Source organism: Canis lupus, chromosome 20 (assembly GCF_003254725.2).
Source record: "Canis lupus dingo isolate Sandy chromosome 20, ASM325472v2, whole genome shotgun sequence".
NCBI lineage: Eukaryota > Metazoa > Chordata > Mammalia > Carnivora > Canidae > Canis > Canis lupus.
In genome coordinates this window covers 5,876,274-5,896,108 of record NC_064262.1, presented here as the reverse complement: position 1 = coordinate 5,896,108, position 19,835 = coordinate 5,876,274, and the positions used below count along the sequence as shown (strand labels likewise).

Here is a 19,835-nt window from a genome sequence, read left to right as displayed (position 1 = left end):
GCTGTGCAGCTTCTGAATGTGGCCTTTCTTTCATTCAACATCTATTAAGCACCTACCTATTTGAGAGGCTAGGAATACACCAAGACACTTGAAGTGGGAGGAGGTTGAAATGGTGAGTGGGGAATAGAGGCTGGCGCAGCAGATGTGGGTAGCTAGGGGCTACCATGGAATTATGTACGGAAAGCTGTGGGAGCTCAGAAAACAGTGCTATTGCCTTCACATCTCACTGTTGATTCTAAAAATAAATGGGGTTTGAAGTTTGGTCCTCTAATTTTTGCATCAAGATGGGCCTGCCATTGCTGCCTCATCAGACTGTATTTCAACAACACATCATCCTCACTGGTTTTATCTTCTGTGTGTTCCTTTCCCTCTCCCTATGCCCTCTGTTGGTTGAATGAACAGCTGGACAAATGATGGTCAGTACTTGGCTCTGGGGATGTTCAATGGGATCATCAGCATACGGAATAAAAATGGCGAGGAGAAAGTGAAGATCGAGCGGCCCGGGGGCTCCCTCTCCCCCATATGGTCCATCTGCTGGAGCCCTTCAAGGTAATCTTATAGCTGTCCTCCTTCTAGGACAGATATTACTGAGAAAAAGGGCTTTCTCCACAGGCTGAGTTCTTTCTGTCTTCCTAAGGTCTCCCTCCATTCAAAACCTTCTCATTCCATTTGACTGATCTGTTTTGGAACCCATTCCATTTGAATGGAATGTTTTAAGAGCCCATCTTGAGTTTTGGAATGAATCCCAGAAATTTTAGCTAAGCAGATGAACTATCTAGGCCAGCCCAAACTCTGTGTGCATGCGCGTGCGTGTGTGTGCGCGTGCACGCGTGCTATAGAGAGCCCATTTCTTTATGAGTTAATAGCACACTTCTTTGCTATTTATTTTGGTCTTTTTTTTTTTTTCATTTCTTCCCTCCAAGTCTGGGCAGAACATGTGCCCACTGAATAATAAATACCTATTTCATGAACCTTTTTTGCCACCCTTGCCAAAAAAGTAAAAATTAAGTCTAGAAATGTCCCCAAAGCCTATTAGTTCCTCAAACAATTGGCATCTACCTTCTCAAACCTTACACACATTTCCATCCTTTGCCCATGTGACTTTAAAAAGGTAGACTAAAAGCTTTTGGTGCTCTTTGTATAATCCTTTAATACTAAATTTCTAGTATCCCCCACAGAGTCCTCTGAAGGTAAAGGACTTAATTGTTTACCAGCCCAATGTCATTTTACAGGTGGTACCTACTCGATTTAGAAGATTATTTGATTCCATTGCCTTTCTTACACCAGATTATTATGCTTCTTCCTGAATAATTGTGTCCAGCCCAGGGCTGTACCATGCATGTCTAATGCCTTCAAAGGCCATTAGCCTACCCCAGAGTTCCTGCTGTTTGATTTTGTGGCCACAAGATGACTCTGTGGCTTCAGGGTACCATTTTTAATTCATGAGAAGCAGGATGCCCAATGTACCTGGTTGCTATCCTCTTCCGGGCAGGGTTCAGGGGCTCCTTGACAGGTTTTGAAATTATAGCTTTAGTGCAGTTCTAGGCAATGTGATTGTGAACAACCACTTACTGTCTACAGCCGATGGGAGAGTTTCTGGATGAACAGAGAAAATGAGGATGCCGAGGAAGTCATTGTCAACAGATATTTTCAGGAAATCCCTTCCACTCTGAAGTCAGCAGTGTACAGTAGTCAGGGTAGTGAGGCAGAGGAGGAAGAGCCAGAGGAAGAGGACGACAGTCCCAGGGACGACAACTCGTGAGTGTGTCCCGAGGAGCAAGAACCCTCCTTGGAGGGGTCCAGGCCCCAGCGTAGACCTGCCAGGGCAGACACTGCTCTGAAGCTCCATTCTAAGTGGGGTTGGGGGAATTGTTGGTGAAAGCTCCTCCAACAAGGGGGAACACCTTATAGCTTGTCATACAATTATTCTTTGGGAAATTTAGGAATTGCTGAAAAGTCTAAAGGAGAAAGTTCAACTTTTCTGTAAAACCCTATCCTATGAGGGAACCATCGCTAGCATTTTAGTGTATTTCCCTTCAGTCTTTTAGTGTGTTCATATGATTAACTAAATCATCTCCGGTCTTCTTTTCTTCCCACTTGACCATCATAAAGTGAATTCTTTCTAGTAACATTACTGGTCCTTTAAAAACATTATTTTTAATACCTGCATAGAGTATGCTGTGTGGCTATACCATAGTTCATTAAACACTTTCTGTGTTACTGGACACCTTTCTTAGATTATTCCCCTGTACTTTACCTTGCATTTGATAGGACACGTACCAGAGAGGAAGCCCTTGCCTTATACACAATTGTCACGCCCAAATCCTGGCTGTCTAGGCATTCTTTCTTCTTTTTGATTGAGTTTACTTATAAGGAAAACGTTGGCAGACTGGAGTGAGGAGACCTGGGGGAGCCAGGATGTTCTGATTGGGCAAAAATGATCCAGCTTGGGAATTTTCAAACTGCTCTATGGTGCCTGGGGTTCCTTGTAAGAAGGAGGTGGAAGTGGAGGACAAGGATAGTAGGAAAAGGTAGGCTTCAGATCCCTATCTCTGCTTCAACCAGAACAGTCCCTTTTATTGCTTGACATGAGTTTTTGTTTTGGTAAAGAGTCCCACTGCCAGGAATAAAAAAGGAAAAGGGGAAAAAAGAGGTTGGAAAAAACCACCAATCCAGCTCATGTATGTGGCCTCCGTTAGGAGGCTTACCATGGGCTGGGTTCGTGGATTGTGTTTGGACCTCAGTGCAAATCATACAGAGTTCACCTGTAGGTCTCTTCCTGTTAATATCCCTCCCTCTCCCTCCTTGTCCTTTTTCCCTTAGTTGTGAATTAGTGCCTATATTTGCCAGTGTCCACCTGTGGCTGTGTTTTGCAGAAGAGGCTGCACCCTGACTTGCCTGCATATCTTATGGGTGTTATCAGATGACGATAGGCCCTGGGCTTGAAAAGCTTGAATTAATAAAGAAAGAGGAGGCAATATTAAGTAGAGTAAGACCAGGTCTCAAGGGCTGGAAATGTCTCTCTCTTGAACTAGATTCCCAAGTTGCTTGATCCCCAGCCTCAGCTGAAGAGGTTTCTCCTGTGTGCTAGTCCTAAAGCCCTAGTCCCAAGGTACTGATCCTGATAGGTACTCAGTTTCAAAGACAATTGTTGGTCTTCAGAGAGCCCATTATATTTTATTAATTCCAATCAGAAACTATTTCACCTGTTTGAGAACCCCAGCTGTGAGAGAACTTAGCTTGAGGTGTTAATTTTCCTTCTTCAGGGAGAGCAAGCCAGCTTCCCCTCTGTCCATTAAAAAATCAGACAACTCATGGCTTTCCACTGCTTTGGACTTATTTATCCATCATCTCCCCACATTTTATAGTACAAAAGTAAAAAGCAATCTTGTTTCTCTAACCTTGCTCTTTCTTAGCACTGCTCTTAGGAAGCTTTGAAATGAGGGGTTTAGCCTCTTCACTGTGGCAGAGCCCCATAGTATGGTATTCAGTGAAATAACAGGTCCCAGGAGGATCACCTTGTATCATTCCACTGGACTGATTGATGGGTTGGCCCACATTACAACTTTTGGCCCACATTACAACTTTTGGCCCACATTACAACTTTGGAATACAGTATTGCTGTATAATATTTGGCAATCTGACAGTCTGGCTAGTGCTTTCTTTTTCCTGTTGTTTGTTAAACCTTTAGGGCTGCAGTTATCAGTAGGCCATGACTCCACATAACCTCTTTTGTCTTCTGTTGATTAGAGAGGAACATAATGACATCCTGGCTGTAGCTGATTGGGGACAGAAGCTCTCCTTCTACCAACTGAGTGGAAAACAGGTATGTAGCTCTATCCAAACCTAGTGGGAAATACAGTTTTGGTCATGTCTTTTATAATCTCTTTTCATTTTCAGAGATTATTAGTAATTATACTTTTATTATTGTTAGCCCCTGTTTATTGAGCCCTTAATACCAGGTACTGTGCTCAGTGTTTTGCATACTTTATCTCATTTAATTCTTACAGATCCTGCGAAGTAGGTATATTGGTTATCAACTTTTTAGAAATGAGTAGGCAAGACTCAGAGCAGTGATATAAAAATTATACCCAAGGTCCTACACAGCTAGTAAATAGTGACACCTGAGATTGGAACCCAGCCTGTTCTGATTCTAAAGCCTTAGTCTTCATTATGACTTTGTTTTCCTTTATTTGCTTTATGCATTCTACAAACATTAATGAGCACCCACTTAGGCCAGCACTTCATCTATGCCAGGGGCTACTGACAGAGCTGTTAATGCCTCTGCTGTGTGAAAGCTCAAAGGCTGGTAGGGGCACAGTTGATAGCCATTAGCCCCAGTGCAGCATGATACATGGCATCTTAAGGAGTTGTACAGGTAGATTGTTATAGGGACACAAAAGAGAATATCATCACTGCTTGGTAGAAATGGGAGATTTTGTAGAGATGACCTTTGAGCAAAATAAATGGGAGTTTGCTAGGCAGAGGACACTGGAAATAGTGTTTCAGGCAGAGGAAACAGCATCTGCAAAGGCAGGGAAGAATGAAGATACATATCAAGTCGGGGAACAGTGGGTTATTCAGAGTGACTGGATCCCAATAATTATAGACAAAAGATGGAACTAGAAAGGAAGATGGATGGGTACATGATTCTAAAGGACCTGAGTTGTGTGAATTAGGAGTTTGAACTTCATATACTATAAGTATTTAAGAGCCATCGATTTAGGCGGAGAGTGACTTAATCAGATTCCTGTTTCAGAAAAATTCCTTGTTTCTATGGAGGGTAGATTAAAATAGAACCTGGTAGAGGAAAACCTGCTAGGCAGGAGACACCAAGGATTAAAGTGAAGGTGGTGGGGATGGCTTAGGTACCATAGCCTGAGAAATACAGTCTGGTCAGTGGAGCCTTTTGTTTAACAATATCTTTATTTCTCAAAATATGTCCTGCTAGAAAGGAGGGGTTTCAGTTATGTGTAGCCCGGCTTTAAGGCCATTTCTTTTCTACCTCATTGGTCATTTTTTTGTGTAGCTGAGTAAAGAAAAGATAAAGGTAGATAGTGAGATGTCTTCTGAGTTTCCTTCCACGGCTGATTTCCCCAAACTCGCACTTTTAATTTTCTTGTATCTAGCCCTGGCCTATCTGTTCATTTACTTAATGTGTGTATATCATCATTCAACAAACACTTATTGGCACATCTATTGTGTACAAGGCACTGGGTATGGGTATTGCTAGTTCTTGGAAACAAATAACCACACTATAAGGGAAGGAATGGAGTCTTACTGCTATAGTGAAAATGAAAAAGAACCTGATCTGGTGGTCAGTGCCATGGCAATATCTTGCACATATATAGCACTAAAGTTCATAGTGTGGCCCAGAGTTTTTGAATGATAAGCAATCTCACTCTGCTGAGATAACACAACTAGTTTGGGACAGTAAAATTGTTTCCTTAGTTGGGTGCCTTTTAAATCTGGGAAGATTTAGAATTAAATATAGTATAATATAAAAAATAGTGAAAGGGATTAAAGGGGACAGGAGAGAAAATGAGTGGGAAATATCAGAGAGGGTGGTAGAAGGTGATAGAACATGAGAGACTCCTAACTCTGGGAAACGAACAAGGGGTAGTGGAAGGAGAGGTGGGAGGACTGGGTGATGGGCACTGAGGGGGGCACTTGATGGGATGAGCACTGGATGTTATACTATATGTTGGGAAATCGAACTCCAATAAAAAAAATACAAAAAAATATGAAGTAAATCAAGACTATACTTTTGTATTAGGTATAATTAGGAATAATTTGTGTATTTTGGCATTTTAAGTGTTTGTAATGTTTAAGGGTATCTGGATTAATGATAATCACTAACATTTATTGAATTTTAGGCATTATATAGACTCTACAAGGTTAACTCTTAATCTTGGTTATAACTCTGTGAGGTATGTATTATAATCACCACCTTACATGTTAAAAAATTGAGGCACAGAGAGGTTCAATAACTGCCCAAAGCCATACAGAGTAGTGGCTAGCTCTGGTTTAGAACCCAGGCAGACTGGTACTGGAATCCATATTGGAATATCTATCAGATCAGTCTTGTGATGACCATTTAAAAGATGTAATTGAGTAATTAATTTTACACATCCGATTTTAAATTGAAAAGTATAAGACATTTTTAGTAAGTACCTAAGTAATATTAGAATGTTAAAGAGATACATTATATTTTCTGGCTTAGGGTAGAGTGGGGGATAGTTACTGATCTTCTTGAATCTATACACATATCTTTATTCTTTCACCAAATGTGGAATAATTTTTTTGTTATTCAAATAATTTTTCTTCTTCATTCTCTACTATCCTTCTGGGTCTCCAATTACATGTTAGACCTTTTGGTATTGTTTTCCAAGTCACTGAGGCCCTGTTGATTTCTTAAATCTTTTATCTCAGTCTTCAGTTGCATTGACTCTTCTGTCATCTGTAATATTTCTGTTAAGCCCTTTTAGTGAATTTTTGTTTCAGTTATTGCATTTTTCAGTTCTAGATTTCCATTTGATTCTTTTTTTCCTATTTGTCTATTCATTATAGGAATATTTTCCTTTATGTCCTTGACCGTAGTTATAATAGCTATTTTAAAATATTCATCTGCTAATTCCTATCTGAATTATCTTGGGGGTCAATATCTACTAATTGTCTTTTCTCTTGAATATGGTTCACATTTTTCTGCCTTTTGGAGTTTTGGGTTATATTCTGGATATTTTATTTTTTATTATTTTTTTATTTTTTATTTTTTAAAGATTTTATTTATTCATAGAGACAGAGAGAGGCAGAGACACAGGCAGAGGGAAAAGCAGGCTCCATACAGGAAGCCTGACGTGGAACTTGATCCCGGGTCTCCAGGATCACACCCCAGGCTGCAGGCGGCGCTAAACCGCTGCACCACCGGGGCTGCCCCTATTCTGGACATTTTATTTTATTTTATTTTTTTAAATATTTTATTTATTTATTCATAGAGACAGAGAGAGAGAGGCAGAGACACAGGCAGAGGGAGAAGCAGGCATCATACAGAGAGCCTGGCGTGGGACTCGATCCAGGGTCTCCAGGATCACGCCCTGGGCTGCAGGCGACACCAAACCTCTGCACCACCGGAGCTGCCCTATTCTGGACATTTTAAATGATACATCATAGGGATTCATTTCTGTCATGTTCCTCTGAAGATTATTGTGTAGTTTTTTTTTTCTTTTTTTTAAAATACAGAACACTTCATGAATTTGAGTGTCATCCTTGTGCAGGGGCCATGCTAATCTTCTCTATATCGTTCTAATTTTAGTATGTGTGCTGCTGAAGAAGCACTATAGTAGGGTTATTTATTTATTTTTAAGATTTTATTTATTTTTTTTGAGAGAGAGTGAGAGTGATCACAGAGGGACAGGGAGAGGGAGAAGTAGACTCACCACTGAGCAGAGAGCTCAATGTTGGGCTCAGTCCCAGGACCGTGAGATCATGACCTGAGCTGAAGGCAGATGCTTAACTGACTGAACCACCAGGTACTCCTGTAGTAGTTTTTTTTTTTTTTAAAAAAAAAGGTAGTTAACTTTACTGGGTTCAGAGTTCAAACTCCATCTTTTCAGTATGAGCAACCACTGAAATCTCTATTGAGTTCTTTAGCCTTGCTAGGCTGCTTAGCATCTACCCCACATGTGTGTCATTCAAAGAGCTCTAGATATTCAACAGAGTGTATGTGCAGAATTTTGGCTTTCTTTCCTCCCTCTGCATCTGTCTCTTTTCTGGGATTTGTCACCTCATTTTCAGGCTGTTGTGGCCACTCCAAATTCTGTGTTCATCCAGCAGGGTGCTGATAGGGCCTGCCCTTAGGCAAAAAACCCTTAAAAAAGTGAGAAATTCACCTAGTACCAGTCCATTGTTCCAAATGCCCACGTGTCTTCAGTTTTTGTTTGCGTATGGTTGCTCTCTAGTGCCTTCACGTGATTGTCATTTATAGTTAGTCCAGAGTTTATAGTTATTACCTGCAGGAAAGTTGGCCCAATAGGAATTAGTGAGCTGTTTGTTACCAGAACCTGCAAGCCTTCCATGTCATGATTCATAAGATTTTTTTTTAGTTTTCTTACTAGATTTACTATCATTTTATAAGTACTAGGGGAAGTTTGGTTGTTGGGCATTTGAAATTCTTATAAAGAAAAATTGAATTATGAAATGAATAATTGTAGTTTAATTTAAGGGAATCAACTAAGTTGTAAATGACACTAAGGGATTTTCTTTTCATTTTTTAAAGGTTTATTTCTTTATTTGAGAGAGAGAGTGGAGAGAGCAAGCATGGGGCAGGGGGAAGGGTAGAGTCAGAGGGAGAGGGAGAGAGAAACCCAAGCAGACTCCAGGCTGAGTGCAGAGCCTAACAACCCTGAGATCAGACCTGAGCCGAAACCAAGAGTAGGATGCTTAATCAACTGTGCCACCCAGGTACCCCAATACTAAGGGATTTTAAAGTCTGTTCAAAATTTAATTCAGTAAATGATAAAGTCCCCTTTTCAATTAGTTGTTTACTTTTGTCATACTTATAAATAGGAAAGTATTTCTAAATTGAACTTAAAAACTTAATGAGAAACCAGGGTTTTAGAATTATTTCTTTAATAAACTATAGTTTAATAATGATAATCATAAATAATATTTTTATTCACAAAAAGCTCCTTCAGGGGTGGCAAAAAATCTTCAGTGACAATAAGGAGCTTGGACTTTAACGAGTAGTAAGGGGAGGTGGGGACATCAAATTAAACCTGTAACTATAGAGCAGTGAGAGAAGTGCTGTGGGAGAGGTGAGCACTGGGCCAGGGGAGCACAGAGGAAGGGGAACTAAATAAATCAGGCCTTGGGTGGGGCAGAGAGATTGGGGGAATTTTTTTTTTTTTTTTTGTAGGAGATGACACTTGGTGGGAAGAGAGAGGAAGAGGATAGACACTCTTGGCTGGGGCTGGGACGGTGTGGAGAACAACATTTGTGAGGATGTGGAGGCCTGAAAGAACATGGTCTGCTTGGCAAACAAACTATAAGATGTTCATTTTGCCTGAGAAAAAGGCTCTTGGAAGCTGATCTCAGGAGCTTGACCTTCACCCTAGTGTCACCCAAAACTGAAAAGACAACTCACAGAATTGGAGAAATTTTTACAAATCCTATATCTGATAAGGGACATGTATCTGGAACATATAAAGAACTCTTGCAATTCAGTAATGAAGAGATAACCCAATTCAAAATTGGAGAAAGGATTTGAATAGACATTTCTCCAAACAAGATATACATGTGGCCAATAAGCACATAAAAAGATTCTCAACATTATTAGATACCAGGGAAATGCAAATCAAAACCATACCCACTAGGATGGAGAAATTGGAACCTTTATATACTACTGTTACAAATATAAAATGGCATAGTTACTTTGAAAAAAATCTGGCAGTTCCTCAGAAGGTTAAAGATAAAGTTACTATAGATTCAGCAATTCCACTCCTAGGTATATATATCCAAGAGAGATGAAAACCTGTCCACATAAAAACTTATACACATATATCCATAGCAGTATTATTCATAATAGTCAAAAACTAGGTGTGGCCACCAACTGATGAATGGATAATAAAATGTGTTATAGCCATGTAATGGAATATTATTCAGCAATGAAAAGGAGTGAAATTTTTGATATATGCTATAATGTGAATGAATTGGTCCCAAAAGGCCACAAATTGTGTGGTCCCTTTTATGTGAAATCTCGAAAGTAGGCAAATCTATAGACAGAGAAATCAGATTAGTGGTTGCCTGGGGAGGGAAAGAGAGGAGAATTGGGATCAACAGCTAATAGGTATGTGGTTTCTCTTTGGAATGATATAAATGTTCTGAATTAGAGATAATGTTTGCACAATTAATTATATACTTCAAATGAGTGATTGCATAGTATGTAATACTTCAATAAGGTTGTTATAAAGAGAAGTAGGATAGTTGTAATTCCAGAATAGAGATTTATTTATTTAAAGATTTTATTTCTTTAGTCATGAGAGATACAGAGAGAGAGGCAGAGACACAGGCAGAGGAAGAAGCAGGCTCCTTGCAGTGAGCCTGATGCAGGACTTGATCCCTGGACCCGGGATCATAACCTGAGCCAAAGGCAGATGCTTAACTGCTGAGCTACCCAGGCACCCCAAGGACAGTTTTTTAAATTGGATATATTTGGCTTCATGAAATACTTTAAAAAAAAGAGAAGAAAGCTGAGGGGAACCATTGAACCCTTGCAAGGACAGTGTATGGAGGAGGGCCTGTGGGAGAAAGACTAATCCCTGGATCTGGATTGCTGAGGATCTAAGACACATATCTGGAACAGCTAGTGGGCCTGGGGGAAATGCTGCCGACCCTAGCACTGGAGGATTCAGCTGTGTGTAGGGGAGGAAGCTGGCCTGTGTTCATGATGGAATCCCACAGGAGGTGGGATTATCTTCTTGACAATCCCTCATTAAAGTTGATAGGAAAAAAATAAATAAAGTTGATAGGAAAAGCCCTAAATTGTGTTCTGAATACTGTGGATTCAGGAGTGGTTTTTCCCTTGGTATGTGTTTTCTTTCCTCAGATTGGGAGGGATCGGTCACTGAACTTTGACCCCTGCTGCCTCAGCTACTTCACTAAAGGAGAGTACATTTTGCTGGGAGGGTCAGACAAGCAAGTATCCCTTTTCACCAAGGATGGAGTGCGGCTTGGGACTGTTGGGGAGCAGAACTCCTGGGTGTGGACGTGTAAAGTGAAACCTGACTCCAACTACGTGGTAAGAAGAGGAAGCTCATTCTGTTGGGCCATTGCCTGAGTAGGCACAGACATTAGCCATGTAGAGCTAGTCAGATCATTGACATTTGTTCCTCACAAATAGGAGGGCAGACTATTTCTTCTCAGCGAGCTGGGGATTAACAACTCTCTTTCCCTGCAGGTCGTAGGCTGCCAAGATGGCACCATTTCCTTTTACCAGCTTATTTTCAGTACTGTCCATGGGCTCTACAAGGACCGGTATGCCTACAGGGATAGCATGACTGATGTCATCGTGCAGCACCTGATCACCGAACAGAAAGGTAAAAGGCAGGTATGGCCCCTCTGTCCTCTAGCCTTTGGGAAGAGAAGTAGATTGGGAGGGCTGCTGATAGGACAAGCGAAATGATAGGAAATGTTCCTCCTCAGTGTTTTGGAAACATGTTGGACCACTGGCCACTGGTTCTTGCTTTTTTTTGAGAGTAAGTGGAGGATGTAGATGTCTTTGAGAATCTAATGAAAGCAATAAACTCTCCAAAAAAAAAAAAGGACCTACGGACCTCTTTCCCCTTTGGTGTGGATATACTGGTGTGCTTCTCTCTATTTCATCTCCACTTGCCTCCTGATGGGTCTTTACCCCAGGGGTAAACAGGAGCAGTGGGTCACCACAGGCTTAGTCAGAAGATCCAAGCTCCAGGCCTAGCATAGTCAGTCTGAACCTCAGTTTCATCCACTGTCCACCCAAGTAGCCATGCTGGGTATTATTTTTTTAACGATTGATTGATTGATTGATTGATTGATTGATTGATTGATTTATGAGAGAGAGAGGGAGGGAGGGGCAGAGCCACAGGCAGAGGGAGAAGCAGGCTCCATGCAGGGAGCCTGATGTGGGACTCGAACCTGGGTCTCCAGGATCACACCCTGGGCCAAAGGTGGCGCTAAACCGCTGAGCCACCCAAGCTGCCTGCCATGCTGGTTAAATGGGCTAAAGATCGGGGGCAGGGTGAGGAGGGCCCGCAGGCAGGCCCGCCCTTCTCCCCCCCTCACCCTCCCCGCCCCCATAAAAAAAAAGAAAAAAAATGGGCTAAAGATCCACTTATTTCAAGTGTAGTCACATACACATGCGCTGACTACAGCGCACTGTCCAGTGCCTGTGTGTAGGGATACATTGAGTGTTGTCTTACAGATTCAGCTGGCATCTGAGACCACCTCTGTTTGAAGATTCCAGCTGTGCTGGTGAGGGTATAGCCACTTGGGCAGCTCCCCAACTTCCCTTCTGGGGACATTTTCTCCGTCTAGTCTGCAGTTAGAGTGTGAGAGCCTAGTATATACCAGAAACTACATGCAATTCCCTGTTGTTGAGGGTAGTGGGTCGGGGGAGTGGTTAGAGGCATAGATAATCGTTCAGATGGACTTCTGATCATCAGGGGCAATATATTCTATGCAGAAGAGTTTAACTTGTATTCAGCAAGTGATGGTAGTATCAAGAATTTCACTTTCCGTACTCAGTTGTAAGCTTTGGACTACAAAGATTGTGTATGACTTTGGATCCCAGTGTTTAGTAGAGCTGATTGTACATATTAGACACTCTGTAAAGATTTTCTGATAAGAGTGTCTCCTTTAATTGCCAGTAACATTAAGTAAATGACAGCTTTTAATTTCTCTGCCTTCTACCTTACTTAACAATCTTTTGCTAGAGCTGAAGTTTTTTTCTTTGACAGTTCGGATTAAATGCAAAGAGCTTGTCAAGAAAATTGCCATCTACAAAAATCGATTAGCTATCCAACTGCCAGAGAAAATCCTCATCTATGAGTTGTATTCAGACGACTCGTCAGATATGCATTACCGGGTGAAAGAGAAGATTGTCAAGAAGTTTGAATGCAACCTCCTTGTGGTGTGTGCCGATCACATCATCCTCTGCCAGGTGGGCAGCAGGTTGGAGGGATCGAGCTGAATCCTCTTCATGTTTCCTCCAAGGATGGGGTACCCAACTCATGATTTTAAAATTGAACACTAGGAAGCGAGTCCCTTTCCTTCAAATTCAGTAGCTGTCCGTTGCTTTCATTTTATTGACATCTAGAAGAATTAGACTCTACTGGAAAATCATGGACCATAACCTGGAGAATACCTTTTTGTATTGCAAAGCACTTTGTTATCCTAGGATTATACATGTTTTAATGACTTAAAGTATACACTGATAGAAATGAAGATTGATTTTTGTTGTTGTTGTTAAACATGTACACATAAAAGTGTATGATATCTTTCTGTTACACAACAAAAAAATGTATAATACCAACTCAAAAATAGTAAAGAAAGTTTTACTTTCTGAAGAGTTTCTAAGCTCAACTTAGAGCTTTCTACAAATCATCTAGGGCAATGCCGAGAGAAGTTTGGAAAGACTTTGAGGGAAAGCTAGCCCGGCATCTTTCTTGGAAGTAGAGGTGGATTTAGTTTCACAAAAGTAGGCCTGTTGGAAGTGATAAAGTGGAAGAAACCCTTTAGAAATCACTACATAGAAAATACAATTAAAATCTCTCTGAAAAAAAAAAAAAAACTCTCTGAAAGTCTAGAACTTCAAGCAGTTTAGAGGTACCACAAGTTATAGGTGTGGCAAAAAAGTGTGCTTTTGGATGCTGCCTCTGTGGCTTCCCAGATATCTGCACAGAAGATGTGAGGCTGAGCTGGGCTCTGTGGTGAAGGCTTGTGTGAAGGATTAATGAATAATGCCAGTCATGGGGACTAGATAGGGTTCAACAGACACTGATTGTGTAGGTATTTTTCATTCCTCATTTGCAGGAAGACGTCCTTTGGAGGGCTGGGAACACTTACTCTGTTGAATATCCATACAAGAGCTGGGTTTGCTTTCTAGGAGAAACGGCTACAGTGCTTGTCCTTCAGTGGAGTGAAGGAACGGGAGTGGCAGATGGAGTCTCTCATTCGCTACATCAAGGTGATTGGTGGCCCTCCAGGAAGGGAAGGTCTGTTAGTAGGCCTGAAGAATGGACAGGTGAGTGCTCACATATGTCTCCCATCAGGCTGATAAACTGTATGCAGACATAGGGAGTAGAGTCATTATGACCCTGAGATGGTATCTCTGGGACAGGAAAAAGGTCTTCCTCCACCCAACATTCACCATGGGCACATTGGAAGGCAACCCAGAATTTTATTTTTTTGAGGACAGCTTCAGGCCAAAGATGCAGTGACCCTTAGACTTAGAGCTTGCTGCATTCTGGCAGGGTTGGCACCGTGGCTTCTAGGCGGCCCATAGAGTAGAGTAGTGGGTTTAATGGCACCTAAGAGATGGGAGATTTGTTAGAGGTGTAGTTTCAGTGGCCTGCTAGGGAGGGAGGCAGAGCTCATTCTTAGGTCATATCCCTCTTAGGGCAATGAATGGATTAAGGCAGTGTGTTCTTTTTTTTTTTTTTTTTTTTTAATTTTTATTTATTTATGATAGTCACAGAGAGAGAGAGAGGCAGAGACACAGGCAGAGGGAGAAGCAGGCTCCATGCACCGGGAGCCCGACGTGGGATTCGATCCCGGGTCTCCAGGATCGCGCCCTGGGCCAAAGGCAGGCGCCCAACCACTGCGCCACCCAGGGATCCCAAGGCAGTGTGTTCTAGCTTGTGTTTTAGAGGGCGTTGGTCGTAAGGCTATTACTAGATATTATAAGAAAAATGGGCCCTTTGCTTGTATAAATGTGGAAAATGTAGGTTATACAAAGTTAAACAGATTTGTGTGTGTGTTCTTTGCTCAAAATAAGAAAAGTTCTAAGTGAGCTACATGGAAATTTTAAAGTGAAAATATAACTACATTAGCCTGAAAGCCAAGCTGTCAAGCAGATGGCTGATGGCTGAAGCTTGTCAGGCCTTTCCTGTGGACAGAAGTCATGGAGTATGAAATTAGTAGGGGCTTTACAGTAGCAATGCCAAAGGGGTGAAAAGTCTGCTTCTTTCTCACAGTCAGCTGTCACTTCCAGTGTGAGGCCTGAGAATGTGGACTTTGGGGGCAGGTCGACCTGGGGTCATGTTCATGCCTAGCTACTCACTAGCTGTGTGACCGTGGGCAGGTCACTTAGCCTCTCTGAGGCTTAGGTTTTACACATGGGAATAATGCCTCATGTTTTAGTGCTGTCAGAAATAGTCTATAACTAATGGCTGTCATCATCCTTTTCATCATTATTTTGCTGTGGTTATACCAGATTGTCTTATCAGCATTCAAAGTAGCCTCTTCCTATGTTAGTTTGTGATTCAGATCTCGCTTGATGGTGTCTCCTAATCTTGAAGTTTGTAACAGATCCCCAGTCAAGCAGACATTCAAGTGAATTTGTTGTGTCTTGGGCCCATCATTACTTTGGCAACCTCTAATGAACTGCACTTCTGATCTCCTAAGGATAAGCCCCCGCTCCCGTTCTTTTGATAAGTTCTTTTCTCTGCATGGAGCCTCTGTTGAAGTTAGTGGGAGTTGTTCTTGTAGAACACATGGGATTCCAACAGCCTGGCACAGTTCCAGGGTCTTGTTGCCATGGTGACTCACACGTTTTTTTTTGTTTTGTTTTGTTTTGTTTTGTTTTGTTTTTTTTCTCTGAAATTTCGCCAGATCCTAAAGATCTTTGTGGACAATCTCTTTGCCATTGTCCTGCTGAAGCAGGCCACAGCTGTGCGCTGCTTGGACATGAGTGCCTCCCGTAACAAGCTGGCCGTGGTGGATGAAAATGACACGTGCCTGGTGTATGACATCCACACCAAGGAGTTGCTTTTTCAGGTGACATTCCACAGAGTTTCTAGGACGTAGTCCTTTGACTCCTCTTCTAGCTTCCCAGTCCCTACAGATGGTAGTCACCCTCTGGTTCCCAGGCAGGTCTCTGGAAAGAGCAGTGACATGTAGGGGTGTAGGCTTTGAGCAGGGGCACAGAGCCCAAGAGGCCACCTCTCTCACACATAAGCAGCAGGAGCTGGGTAAGCCTCTTTGAACTTTGCTTTCCCCACAGGTAAGATTGGCAAGTAATTCCTTTCTTTCTGTTAACAGTAAGTGAATAATAATAAATCTAAGTGGGGCATGTAATAGGCTCTTAGTGTATTAGTTAATGTGATGATGATTCTTCTGCAAAAGTGCTTCTTGCCAGTTGGAGGTCTGCCTATACCTATAAGTGACCTAAGATACAGTAAAGAAATAGGACCGGTTTTGTCATCTGAAAAGAAGGGAAGGGATGAGGGGAAGTCCTCCCTGCTAGTTATTTCACAAGGATGCTATAAGAGCCAGCAAAATGTAAACTGATTTAGGGGATAAGCAATATTTACACCATTTGGTCCTATGGCTGGTAGAAGTGTGTCACTGGAGAAGAGAGCCCAAAGGCTTCATGCCCAGCACCTGGCTTTCTGCCATACTCAGTGCCACTCTTTGCCTCTTTAGGACTTTTTTCCTCCTCTTCTTTATGATTTTTTTTTTTTTTAAGATTTATTTATTTGACAGAGCACAAGCAGGAGGAGTAGCAGAGGGAGAGGGAGAAGTAGGCTCTTCACTGAGCAGGGAGCCTGATGCGGGACTCGATCCAAGGACCCTGGGATCATGACCTGAGCCCAAGGCAGACACTTAATTGACTGAGCCACCCAATCATAGGCACCCATATGATTTTCTTAATAACATTTTCTTTTCTTTAGCTTACCTTAAGGATATAGTATATAATACATAGAATATACAAAATATGTATTAATAAACCGTTTATGTTATTGGTAAGACTTCCTTCCAGTCAACAGTAGGCTGTTAATAGTTACATTTTTGGTGTTTTTTAAAGTTAAATTCAATTAATTAATATATAATGTATTACTAGTTTCAGAGGTAGAGATTAGTGATTTATCAGCTCTTCAGGACTTTGTAAGGGGTCAGGGCCCATTTGCCTGAAGCAAGGTCCCCCCAAAGCTGAAACCTCCCCTGTCTGGCTTTGTCAGCCACAACAGGTCTCCCAGTATTAATGGGCAGATCGAGATGCCCTTCTTAGGCCTTTTCTTTGTCCTTGGGAGCATAGTCAGCAGGGCAGTGGGGTGCTGGAGTGTAGGGAGCTACCTCAGTTAGTTGGAAGCGCAGCCCGGCTACTGCTAGCCAGAGAGGACTCCAATAAATAACAACTTGCTTATATCTCTGTCAAGGAAGAGTGATTAAGGGGTAAAAAAAAAGAGCACAGGTGTTGTCTTTAGACAGACCTGGGCTCCAGTCCTTCCCTTAGTCATTTACTGTGTGATATCCAGTAAGTTAGTATGGTTCTCTGAGCCTAAATTTCTCCTTACCTCTGAAATGGAGCTAGTAAATGCCCCTTCACAGAATTGGTATAAGACTACACAAGGTACCACAGTACCAAGCTCAGTGCCTGGTATAAAACAGGGCTCTAAATGTTAACTTCTCTCCCCAGCCTCAAAACCACCTCCTGGGGGTGAGTTAGCAGGCCCCTGTTTGTGAAGTTGTGCCAGAGCCCAGAACCATATAGGAATGGAAGGGCATGTGTCCTTCCCCATCCCCACTGAGGGTTCTGTAGTAGGCCAGGGAAGGTGGTTCTCAGACCTTGCCAGGAGACATAAACATTCACAGCTGTCTTTTTCTCCTCTCTACTGCCCCTGCCCTGTGCAAATGAAAACAGCTATATTGTTTTTTCTCATTATAAAAATAATCCATGCTCATTATAAAAGATTCAGACATTGTAAAAGATTCTAGGTAGAAAGGTATGAACATCTGCTGGTCCCTGGGGCTCCAGAGCTAAGCAGAAAACTTTGAGAGGAGGTAGTGGGAAGGGGGTGCCTCCCAGGGTGACTCTACAGTGAGAATTTTAAATGCAGAGACAAAATATTATTTTCTAATATGAAAAATAACACTTGTTTTTATTATAAAAAACAGTAGATGTTCATGACTAAAAGAAAACTTCAGGCAAACAAAAAACATAGAAAATAAAAAGTACCCACAATTCTACCCACTCTGAAGCAATCACTGTTAAGTCTTTGGGACATATCCCTTTAAGTCTTCTATACATAGCTGTGTATACTCATTTTCTAACAGAAGTAAAGCCACTCTGCTCATTTTCTCATTATGTAATGGTTAATATTTGGGATAATAATTTTTTTCAAAAGTAATGGTTTGCTTGTTAAAGACAATTCTAACATAAACAAGTACATAGAGGATTTGCCTTCATGCTTCTATCTTTTTCTTCTGGTTCCCTTCTCCTTGCTTTCCTACCATCCCACTATTAGCAATTTAGTGTGATTTAGGTTTTAAAAAGAGTGCTTGATTGAATGCCAGAATGGTGCTGAAGGCCAGGGTGGTTGTCACCCTATCCTCACTATCCCTGTCCCTCAGGAACCAAATGCCAACAGTGTAGCCTGGAATACCCAGTGTGAGGACATGCTCTGCTTCTCAGGAGGAGGCTACCTCAACATCAAAGCCAGCACCTTCCCTGTGCACCAGCAGAAGCTACAGGGCTTTGTGGTAGGCTACAATGGCTCCAAGATCTTCTGCCTCCATGTCTTCTCCATGTCGGCTGTGGAGGTACCACAGGTAATTGGGGTGCTTGCCAGCTCTCAGCAGTGGCAGGGCAGACAAGACTGGGAAAGCCAAGTGCCTCATTGGTGCATTGGGTTGGGGGATGGATGATGAGGAGAGAGGGAAGAGAGATGAGTTTCAACTATGATGTCATGAAAGGTACTCTGGACTGGAACCTGAAACCTTGTCTCTGCCCTGTACAACCTGTGTGTCTTTGGGCAAACAGCTCTACCTCACTGAGCCTCCATTCCTTTCTGATCCCCCTTTCCTGGTTGGGACAGGGAGGGTATTCAGAGTTGTCTGTCTTGAGACAGAGTGTGTTTCCCTGAGAGTCATGCATAGCGCAGAGTGGAGTAAGCCAGCAAAGCTGGGAGTCCAGCAGGGTGTATGCACAGATGCAGGAGGAGGGTGGTATGTATGAAAGAAAGAGAATATGAGTGGGATGGGGAGGGAGTCTGGGGTCTTGTGAGCCAAGAAAGGAGCATGGGACTATCAGCACAAGTCCATCAAGCTAGGAGGCCAGAACAGAAATGGGGGCCTGGGGCCCCCCTTCCTGGGGGAGGGCAGAAACACTGATGGGAGGGCAGAGATTGGCAATGCAAGTCAGGGCTAGCCCAGTGCCAGCTGTTCTGGATGCCTGTGGGCTCCCCAAGTGAATCATGCTCACTGCCATAAAATAGACAAGCACAAAGGAGAGACTTAGCCCGCAGAATCCCATCCTCAAGAGGGAATCACTCTCAAACTTAAACAAAGTCCCAGGCCTTTTCTGTATGTATATGTAATATATGCAGAATATACAATTATGAGTAGACAGTTTTATATGAACATTGTTTTATATGAACATTTTAAACAAAAGTGGAATCTACTGTAAATATTGTTTTGTGACGTTTATCTATGAGTATTACTCCTATAGATGAAGCCTCAGATTTACTGTAATTCCTTTACTGAATGTGGACCCACAAAAGAGAGATTTTTCATCACTGTCCTTTGTCACCATCTTCCATCTTAACCTAACATTTACATATTGCAGACCCATCACTTTGTATGAATTATTGGCTGTCAACTTGCAGTGTAGCTTTTTCTCTTCGCAATCTACTAGAAGCATGGTTCCACATCAATAAATGTACTTTTATAGCATTTAAAAAATACTAAGATGAATGTAGATTGAACTATAGTTGTAAGAAATCATACAAAGATCCCGTGTACAACTTGCCCAGCTTTCCCACTAGTAATATTTTATAAAACTACGGCATAAATGAATTACCTGTGTAGGTTCATGCAGCTACCACCACCAACCCATGAGATCTCTGATGTTGGGTTGCTCTTTTATTATAACCACACCAAGGTCCCTGCTGTCCCCACCTCCACATTGTTTTTAATGACTGCTTTTTATCCTATCATATAGATGTTCCACAACTTAACCAGTACCTATTGTTTGACATTTACACTGCTTACAGATTTTTTGCTATTGTAGATAGCATCTTTCTTGCCAGGTCTTTGTAACTATCCCAGCTTAGCCCCTTGGTATGATGAATTCCTTGAAG

The 19,835-nt window shown here is 42.0% G+C and overlaps 1 protein-coding gene and 1 non-coding gene across 5 annotated transcripts in view; one reads left to right on the top strand and one right to left on the bottom strand.

Annotated features, from left to right (window-relative positions):
• IFT122 (intraflagellar transport 122) overlaps positions 1 to 19,835 on the top strand; it is a 72,001-nt gene that overhangs the window by 20,082 nt on the left and 32,084 nt on the right. For 2 of the 4 annotated variants that reach the window (XM_049097655.1, XM_025449322.3), the window contains exons 7-15: positions 403 to 549; positions 1,582 to 1,758; positions 3,751 to 3,826; positions 10,604 to 10,795; positions 10,955 to 11,093; positions 12,492 to 12,694; positions 13,640 to 13,777; positions 15,367 to 15,531; positions 18,109 to 18,306. In XM_049097655.1, the coding sequence (XP_048953612.1) occupies positions 403 to 549; positions 1,582 to 1,758; positions 3,751 to 3,826; positions 10,604 to 10,795; positions 10,955 to 11,093; positions 12,492 to 12,694; positions 13,640 to 13,777; positions 15,367 to 15,531; positions 18,109 to 18,306 (1,435 nt within the window). The remainder of the gene's footprint in view (positions 1 to 402; positions 550 to 1,581; positions 1,759 to 3,750; positions 3,827 to 10,603; positions 10,796 to 10,954; positions 11,094 to 12,491; positions 12,695 to 13,639; positions 13,778 to 15,366; positions 15,532 to 18,108; positions 18,307 to 19,835) is intronic. The other 2 variants (XM_025449341.3, XM_025449333.3) reach the window with 2 other exon arrangements.
• LOC112663004 (U6 spliceosomal RNA) lies at positions 7,230 to 7,335 on the bottom strand. The gene has a single exon (XR_003138995.1). It is a non-coding gene; the product is annotated as a U6 spliceosomal RNA (small nuclear RNA).